This window comes from Heterodontus francisci, unplaced genomic scaffold (genome assembly GCF_036365525.1).
Source record: "Heterodontus francisci isolate sHetFra1 unplaced genomic scaffold, sHetFra1.hap1 HAP1_SCAFFOLD_500, whole genome shotgun sequence".
Lineage (NCBI taxonomy): Eukaryota > Metazoa > Chordata > Chondrichthyes > Heterodontiformes > Heterodontidae > Heterodontus > Heterodontus francisci.
This window is the reverse complement of record NW_027142279.1, coordinates 505,265-514,988: the sequence shown is the minus strand read 5'-3', so window position 1 is coordinate 514,988 and position 9,724 is coordinate 505,265. Positions and strand designations below refer to the sequence as shown.

Below are 9,724 nucleotides of genomic sequence, written 5' to 3'. Positions count from 1 at the left end.
TTTCAAAGCATGTCTTCACAATGCCTATTTTATCGATTGCACTTTGCAAATCTCAGGTGCCTGTAGTTACACATTACAGCCACGAGATGGGGATGGAGCTCCACCGCAGCCTGAGTCCCACTTGCTTCTGTGAAGACTGAGCGAGCAAAGCAGCAGTGACTTGACCAATCTACCTAATAGTCAATTCCACTAACACTGAAACAGATTAGAATCATAACCATTCCACACAAAATAGACAATTGGATTTCCCCAAGTCTGCTCGTTCATAGTGAATGGTTTGAGCAACACTTGTGATATACTAAAACAGATGATCGGAAGGAAGTAAAGAGAAGCAAAGTCAGAAAACAGTGAAAGAAAAATGGAGAAGGAGGAATTTTATATAAAAACACATATTAAGGGAAGTGCATATCACTGACAATGTCAGCATTCATTACCTATGCCGAATTGCCCTGAACTGAATGACTTGCTAGCCCATTTCAGAGGCAGTTAACAGTGAAATACATTGCTATCAGGTGATGCATTTTGGCAGAAGGAAGATAGAGGAAATACAGACTTAATGACACAGGCCTGAAGAGTGTTCAAGGACAGAGGGACCTGGGGGTTAATGTGCATAGATCACTGAAGGTGGCAGGACATATTGAGATAGAGGTTCACGAAGCTTATGGGATCTTGGGATTCATGAATAGAGGTATAAAGTACAAAAGCAGGGCAGTTATGCTCAACATATATGAGGTTTTGGTTCGGCCCCAACTTGAGCATTGAGCCCGATTCTGGTCACCACACTTTGGGAAGGATGTAAGGTCCTTGAGAGGGCGCAGAGGCGATCTACCGGGATGGTTCCAGGGATGAGAGATTTTAGCTGCATGGTTAGTTTGGTGAAGCTGTGGTTGTTCTCCTTGGAGCATAGGAAATTGAGGGGAGATTTGACAGAAGTGCACAAAATGAAGAGAGGTTTAGGAAAATAGACAAAGAAAATCTGTTCCCATGAGCTGATGGATACAAGGACTAGGGGACACAGATGGAAGGTTTTGGGGAAGAGATACAGGGGTGATGTGAGGCATATTTTGTTTACGCAGCGCGGTGTAATGATGTGGAACTCACTGCCTACCTGGATGCTGGAAGCAGAGAGAATGAATGATTTCAAAATGTAATTGGATGTGAACTTGGAGAGAAATAAACTTGCTTGGGGAATGGGACTAACTGGATTGCTGTACAGAGAGCTCACACGGACTCGAAGGGCCGAACGTGCTCCTCCTCTGCTGTTCTGACTCTGCCCTACTCGCATTTCTGTTCACATATGCTATTGCTAATAGAATATTTTAGAATTCGCTAACAGATTTGCAATCGACTCCCAGAATAACTGTGGTTTATTTTAAATCGATGGCTCTGATCACACGTTTGTAGGCGTTATTTTATTCAGCAACTCCTGCTCTGGGCTCCCCTATACCAACTAATACCTGATCACACCGTGGACCCTACTCAACCCATTGAATGAAATAGAAGTAATTCCACTCATGCCCCACAATTGTTTTGTGGAACGAGGATCTGAGCGAGTTAACAACACTTCAATCTCAGATGACCGTGGACTGGAAGCTCAACAGTTGAAGCAATCCCCTGCCATGATAACTCACTTCCTCTCCCTTACTTTCAGGCTTGCAATATCCGTGACGCCATTTCCAGTCGTCTATGTTGCACTTTTTCCCCCATGTCTTCAACAAGAGGTGCCACATTCTTCCCACCTCTCCTGCTGCCAGACCACATCTTGGTTACCTCACCAAGATGGAATTCAAACTCCTGCTCTGGGCCTTTTCATTGCTGATGCCGCGTAAGTAACTTCAGAATGCTATTATTGTTTCATTTAACCTGAGTTTCTTTAAGAAATACACTTAATGATCCGTATGTAATATCGTTCATTGATGTTGTCATTGTCCCCTTCATATAGAAACAGACATTGAGTTACTTTGCACTGATATTTGCTTCTATAACCGGTGCATGATCTGCCAGACAGGACCTCACTCTTATTCTTAGAAAACTGGAATAAATTACATTTAAAACTAAATTGAGATGAGAAAAGTTGGGGAATGAACTCATTGCATAGCTTTTTCAAAGAGCTAGCACAGGCCTGCTGGGATGAACGGCCTCCTTCACATGTTGGATGATTGTCTGAGCTCATATTCGATCAGAAAATGCACTGGGATGCACTGCAGACTTTTCCTGATGTGGCTGCGTTAACTGAATCTTGGACCCTTTCCTTTCTCCCCCCTTCCCACTGCCCTCGATTGTTGTCGATGCGCCTCAGTGTCCCAGACACCCAGTGAACTGACGTTGGGACATGGGGAGAGCGCAACACTGACCTGTCAGCAGAAGGACACGGAGCACATCACCATGCTCTGGTACCGCCAGCACCACAGGCAAGGCCCCGAGCTTCTGGTGACGGACGTGTCTGGGAGCAAGCCGGCTTTCCAGGAAGGGTTCGAGATTGGATTCGAGGTGGTGAGAGCTGACATTCAAAGGAGCACTCTGAAAATTCAGACTGCAGGCCCCGGAGATAGGGCGATGTATTACTGCGCCGCCACTGAAGGAGCACAATGCTTCAAACCCCTTCCACACTATGACAATAACCACTCAGGTTCATTGCTACAGCTATCCTCTTCTGTTCATCTCCTCGCCGTCTCGGGGTCTGACTTTGTCTGGTTGCCTTTGCGAGTCTACATCTGTATCTTTCAGCTGCCAACCAGCTCTTATAGAGATAAATAGATGGCTCGGTAGCCTGAAAGACAGAGTTATAAACAGACCAATGGATAGATACATCTTAGTATCTTCGAATATCATCCTGTAACATTTGAATCCATCACAAATATTACACAATATTGATCATCTGGTTAACAATTGAAATCAAAATATTGCCAGTTGTCATCGACATTCATAATCGCTGAATTGTTACAGCACAGAAGTAGGCCATTCGGCCCATCGTGTCTGCACTGGCTCTCCGAAAGAGCAATGGGTTTCACTGGGAAAGTAACAAACACAGCTTGTTGCAGTTGCACCATGCTGCCACTGGTCGGCGCAGTGGCTCCACTATATTTCGCGCCACCACAGGCTTTGGCGCCGCTGATCAATGAGTCAATTCCTCTGCTTCTGCAATCTTTTCACTTTAAAGGCTAAATGCAGTTAGATTGCCACTTTACAGTGATGTTATATGAGCCGCCGCCGCTGCCATCGAACTATCCACCTTCTCTTCCTCCACTACTGATTTTAATTTGCAAAAGGATGTTAATAATCCCCTGTTGTGCGCCATAAGCTCTGGAGTCACTCAAAGCAGCTATCGTTGCACCGCCCCTTGTTTTTTTCACCTACCCTCTCCAACACCTCGCTACCTTCAAAATTTCCCTCGATTCAGCATGAAAGCAAGCTCACAAAGGGAAGAGAGTGAAGATATTGGCAGCAGAGTAGAAGGTGGGGTGGAAGGAGGGAAATGGAGAGAAGAAACAAGTGGAAAGGGGCGGAAGGAAGCAAACAAAAGAATGGGATACAACTTAAAGGTAGGGGCGGGGATCATTGCCTTGAGATAACTTCCTCTGATGACGATCCGCTCTGCCTACACCTCATCTCTCTCCCTCCCTTAAAACCCAGAGTAACCAGCAGAAAGTCTCTCAGATCCACCGCAAACATGCCTTTCAGTTTCATCGTCTTTGCTATTTCCCTTCTGGCGCTGAGTAGGTTAAGATTCTGTCCCAATCACTCTTCTACATTTGATCAACTGAAAGGGATGATTAATGATCTCAATAAAACTGAGCAGCGGTGACCTGTGAAATCAGTAATCGATTATTTCATATCAGACAGTGAACTCATTCATCTGTCCCCTAGTTTGGGAAGACAAGTGTTATTAATATGATGATAACTCTTTAATGTTTGCACCCACTTGCAAACTTGTGGATTCCACGATTCTATTTTACATTTGTAAAGATCCAGGTACTTGTAGGAAATTAGGACACAGACCGAATTTCCGTCGTTAATTTGGTGCAACACCGACACCCATCGTCTCAATTGTAACTCCATCGATACTAGTTCATTCCCTCTAATTTCTCTTTCTAGGTGTTTGCCGGTGTGATGTGATACATCAATGGCCTCAGTCACTGGCTGTTAAACAACCAGGACCCGTGGAAATGAACTGTCTGCAGAACGGAAAGATTCGCGACTACATGTCCTGGTATCGTCAGTCCCCCGGCAGAGGATTCCTCTCAATGGGCTCTGTTTACCTCGGCAGTGAACCTCAGTATGAAGATGGATTTAAGAGCGGGTTTGTTATTACCAGGACTCTGAACAATAAGAAATCCACTCTGACGATGGAGAGTGTGAACGCCACGGACGAGGCGGTGTATTTCTGTGCAGCTGGTGATGGGACACAGCGGTTCAGAGTCATTGGCCGCCTTGACAAAAACCCTCACACGTTTCCCTTCAAACGGGTGCATTTAACCCAGCATTCGGTGAAGAGCAGCCCTGGCTGATCGGATGCGGATCTGCACCTGTTCAGTGCCCGTTCGAGTGGCAGAACGCCCATGTTCTAACTCCCCACAACCTCCAGACAGACAACACACACTTTCTCTGCCCACACCTGTATAATGGTTCATCGAACGGCTCTTCAACCCGTACCTCGGTTAGACCACACCTGGAGCTCTGTGCATAATTCTTATCTCTACAGGCTTTGTTTAGACGACACCTGAAGTGCTGAGGACAATGCTGAGGGTGACCTGTTAGAGGTGTTCAAGATTATGAAGGAATATAATAGGGTAGAGGTAGAGAAGATGCCTGCACTTGTCGGGAAGGTCATGAATACATCATACTCACTAATAACTCCAAGAAATGAATTTATACAGTGGTGAGAATGTGGAATTCGCTGGCACACAGAAATAAATGATGTGTACAAACAGATATATGTAAATGGATGCTGGATAAAAACATTAGGGAGTAGGAAATAGCACGTCATACTGACAGGGCTGGATGAAGACATGGTTTAGTTTCTTTCATTGGATGTGGGAATAAAATTTGCGAATAAGCTAACCAGCAATATAAAAACAGATGGTGGGAGCTTTTACATAAAAAGTAAGAGAGTAGCTAAAGTTGATGTTGGTCCCTTAGAGGTAAAGACAGGAGAAATTATCATGGGGAATAGGGGAATTGAAAAAATATTTTGTGTCTGTCTTCACAGTAGAAGACACAAGTTCCATACCAGAAATAGGAAGTTATCTGGGGGCTAAAAAGAGTGAGGCAATTAAGGATTTTCATATCAATTGAGAAAAAGTCTACGAGAAATTTGAGGGATTAAAATGCGACAAGTCCCCTGGAGCAGATGGATTACATCCCAGGGTTCTAAAAGAGATAGCTGCAGAGATAGTGGAGGCACTGGCTATGATTTTCCAGAATTCCTTAGATTCAGGAATGGTGCCATCGGATTGAACGCTGACAAATGTTACACGGCTTTTCAAAAAAGGAGGTAATGAGAAATCTCAGGACAGGGGATCAATCATTCCGAACTGAGATGAGGAGAAATTGCTTCACTCAAAGGGTTGTGAATCTTTGGAGTTTTCTACCCTAGAGTGTTGTGGATGCTCCTTCATTGAATACATTTAAGGCTGGGATTTCTGATCCCTCAGGAAATCAAGGGATATGGGGAGTAGGCAGGAAAGTGGAATTGAAGCCCAAGATCAGCCACGATTGTATTGAATGATGGAGCAAGCTCGATGGGATATATGGTCTACACCTGCTCCTATTTCTTGTGTTCTGTGGGTCTGGAGTCACATGTAGACCAGACCAGGTAAGGACGGCGGATTTCCTTCACTAAAAGACATGAGTGAGCCAGCTGGGTGACAGGGCCCCTTAACTGAGACTAGCTTTCAATTGCAGATTTTCTGATGAAATAATTATATTTATTCATTAATTGAATTTAAATTCCGCCATCTGACCTGGTGGGATTCGAACGCATGTCCCCTGGAGATTATCCCCATCCTCTGGATTACCAGCTCAGAGACATGACAAGTACACCGCCATCTGCCCCAGGCTCTTCTGGAACATGGTCCCATCGGGCCGAATAGCCTGAATCTGTGCTGCAAATTCGATCTAATTCGATGTCACCAGCGTCAGCAGCCGAAGCAATGGATAAAAAATGGGAAGACGGAGCAATTTCAAAGCATGTCTTCATAATGCCTATTTTATCAATTGCACTGTGCAAACCACAGGTGCCTGTAGTTACACATGACAGCCACGAGGTGGGGATGGAGCTCCACCGCAGCCTGAGTCCCACTTGCTTCTGTGAAGACTGAGTGAGCAAAGCAGCAGTGACTTGACCAATCTACCAAATAGTCAATTCCACTAACTCTGGAACAGATTAAAATCATAACCATTCCACACAAAATAGACAATTGGATTTCCCCAAGTCTGCTCGTTCATAGTGAATGGTTTGAGCAACACTTGTGATATACTAAAACAGATGATCTGAAGGAAGTAAAGAGGGGAAGCAAAGTGAGAAAACAGTGAAAGAAAAATGAAGAAGGAGGCATTTTATATAAAAACACATTCAGGGATGCGCACATCACTGACAAGGTCAGCATTCATTGCCTATGCCGAACTGCCCTTAACTGAATGACTTGCTAGCCCATTTCAGAGGCAGTTAACAGTGAACTACATTGCTATCAGGTGATGCATTTTGGCAGAAGGGAGACAGAGAGGAATTACTGACTTAATGACATAGGCCTAAAGAGTGTTCAAGGACAGAGGGACCTGGGGGTTAATGTGCATAGATCTTTGAAGGTGGCAGGACATATTGAGAGAGAGGTTCACGAAGCTTATGGGATCTTGGGATTCATGAATGGAGGTATAAAGTACAAAAGCAGCGTGGTTATGCTCAACATATATGAGGTTTTGGTTAGGCCCCAACTTGAGTATTGAGCCCGGTTCGGGTCACCACACTTTAGGAAGGATGTAGGGTCCTTGAGAGGGTGTAAAGGAGATTTACCGGGATGGTTCCAGGGATGAGAGATTTTAGCGACATGGTTAGTTTGGTGAAGCTGGGGTTGTTCTCCTTGGAGCAAAGGAAATTGAGGGGAGATTTGACAGAAGTGTACAAAATGAAGAGAGGTTGCGGAAAATAGACAAAGAAAATCTGTTCCCATGAGCTGATGGATACAAGGACTAGGGGACACAGATGTAAGGTTTTGGGGAAGAGATACAGGGGCGATGTGAGGCATATTTTGTTTACACAGCGCGGTGTAATGATGTGGAACTCACTGCCTACCTGGATGCTGGAAGCAGAGAGAATGAATGATTTCAAAATGTAATTGGATGTAAACTTGGAGAGAAATAAACTTGCTTGGGGCATGGGACTAATTGGATTGCCGTACAGAGAGCTCACACGGACTCGAAGGGCCGAACGTGCTCCTCCTCTGCTGTTCTGACTCTGCCCTCCTCGCATTTCTGTTCACATATGCTATTGCTAATAGAATATTTTAGAATTTGCTAACAGATCTGCAATCGACTCCCAGAATAACTGTGGTTTATTTTAAATCGATGGCTCTGATCACACGTTTGTAGGCGTTATTTTATTCAGCAACTCCTGCTCTGGGCTCCCCTATACCAACTAATACCTGATCACACCGTGGACCCTACTCAACCCATTGAATGAAATAGAAGTAATTCCACTCATGCCCCACAACTGTTTTGTGGAACGAGGATCTGAGCGAGTTAACAACTCTTCAATCTCAGATGACCGTGGACTGGAAGCTCAACAGTTGAAGCAATCCCCTGCCATGATAACTCACTTCCTCTCCCTTACTTTCAGGCTTGCAATATCCGTGACGCCATTTCCAGTCGTCTATGTTGCACCTTTTCCCCCATGTCTTCAACAAGAGGCGCCACATTCTTCCCACCTCTCCTGCTGCCAGACCACATCTTGGTTACCTCACCAAGATGGAATTCAAACTCCTGCTCTGGGCCTTTTCATTGCTGATGCCGCGTAAGTAACTTCAGAATGCTATTCTTGTTTCATTTAACCTGAGTTTCTTTAAGAAATACACTTAATGATCCGTATGTAATATCGTTCATTGATGTTGTCATTGTCCCCTTCATATAGAAACAGACATTGAGTTACTTTGCACTGATATTTACTTCTATAACCGGTGCATGATCTGCCAGACAGGACCTCACTCTTATTCTTAGAAAACTGGAATAAATTACATTTAAAACTAAATTGAGATGAGAAAAGTTGGGGAATGAACTCATTGCATAGCTTTTTCAAAGAGCTAGCACAGGCCTGCTGGGATGAACGGCCTCCTTCACATGTTAGCTGATTGTCTGAGCTCATATTCGATCAGAAAATGCACTGGGATGCACTGCAGACTTTTCCTGATGTGGCTGCGTTAACTGAATCTTGGACCCTTTCCTTTCTCCCCCCTTCCCACTTCCCTAGATTGTTGTCGATGTGCCTCAGTGTCCCAGACACCCAGTGAACTGACTGTGGGACGTGGGGAGAGCGCAACACTGACCTGTCAGCAGAAGGACACGGAGCACATCACCATGCTCTGGTACCGCCAGCACCACGGGCAAGGCCCCCAGCTTCTGGTGACGGACGTGTCTGGGAGCAAGCCTACTTTCCAGGAAGAGTTCGAGAGGCGATTCGAGGTGGTGAGAGCTGACATTCAAAGGAGCACTCTGAAAATTCAGACTGCAGGCCCCGGAGATAGGGCGATGTATTACTGCGCCGCCACTGAAGGAGCACAATGCTTCAAACCCCTTCCACACTATGACAATAACCACTCAGGCTCATTGCTACAGCTATCCTCTTCTGTTCATCTCCGCGCCGTCTCGGGGTCTGACTTTGTCTGGTTGCCTTTGCGAGTCTACATCTGTATCTTTCAGCTGCCAACCAGCTCTTCTAGAGATAAATAGATGGCTCGGTAGCCTGAAAGACAGAGATATAAACAGACCAATGGATAGATACATCTTAGTATCTTAGAATATCATCCTGTAACATTTGAATCCATCACAAATATTACACAATATTGATCATCTGGTTAACAATTGAAATCAAAATATTGCCAGTTGTCATCGACATTCATAATCGCTGAATTGTTACAGCGCAGGAGGAGGACATTCGGCCCATCGTGTCTGCACTGGCTCTCCGAAAGAGCAATGGGTTTCACTGGGAAAGTAACAAACACAGCTTGTTGCAGTTGCACAATGCTGCCACTGGTCGGCGCTATGGCTCCACGGTATTTCGCGCCACCACAGGCTTTGGCGCCGCTGATCAATGAGCCAATTCCTCTGCTTCTGCAATCTTTCCACTTTCAATGCTAAATGCAGTTAGATTTCCACTTTACAGTGATGTTATATGAGCCGCCTCCGCTGCCATCGAACTATCCACCTTCTCTTCCTCCACTACTGCTTTTAATTTGCAAAAGGATGTTAATAATCCCCTGTTCTGCACCGTTACCTCTGGAGTCACCCAAAGCAGCTATCGTTATACCGCCCCTTGTATTTTCACCCACCCTCTCCAACACAGTTCCCCTCGCCTCGGCATGAAAGCAATCTCACAAAGGGAAGAGAGTGAAGATATTTGCAGAGGAGTAGAAAGTGGGGTGGAAGGAGGAAAATGGAGAGAAGAAAAAAGTGGAAAGGGGCGGAAGGAAGCAAACGAAAGAATGGGGGACAACTTAAAGGTAGGGGCGGGGAT

At 45.1% G+C, this 9,724-nt stretch overlaps 1 protein-coding gene and 1 gene segment (V, D, J or C); both read left to right on the top strand.

Moving 5' to 3' along the window:
* The first annotated feature begins 3,693 nt into the window (after positions 1-3,693).
* Positions 3,694-4,508, top strand: LOC137366902 (immunoglobulin heavy variable 3-53-like). The segment is given in 2 exon segments: positions 3,694-3,972; positions 4,096-4,508. Coding segments are annotated over 2 exon segments (477 nt in total).
* Positions 4,509-7,846: 3,338 nt separating this feature from the next.
* Positions 7,847-9,305, top strand: LOC137366899 (uncharacterized). The gene is made up of 3 exons (XM_068028458.1): positions 7,847-8,008; positions 8,462-8,899; positions 9,130-9,305. The coding sequence occupies exons 1-3, from the start codon at positions 7,870-7,872 to the stop codon at positions 9,303-9,305; spliced, it is 753 nt and encodes a 250-aa protein (XP_067884559.1). The 5' UTR covers positions 7,847-7,869.
* The last annotated feature ends 419 nt before the right edge of the window (positions 9,306-9,724 follow it).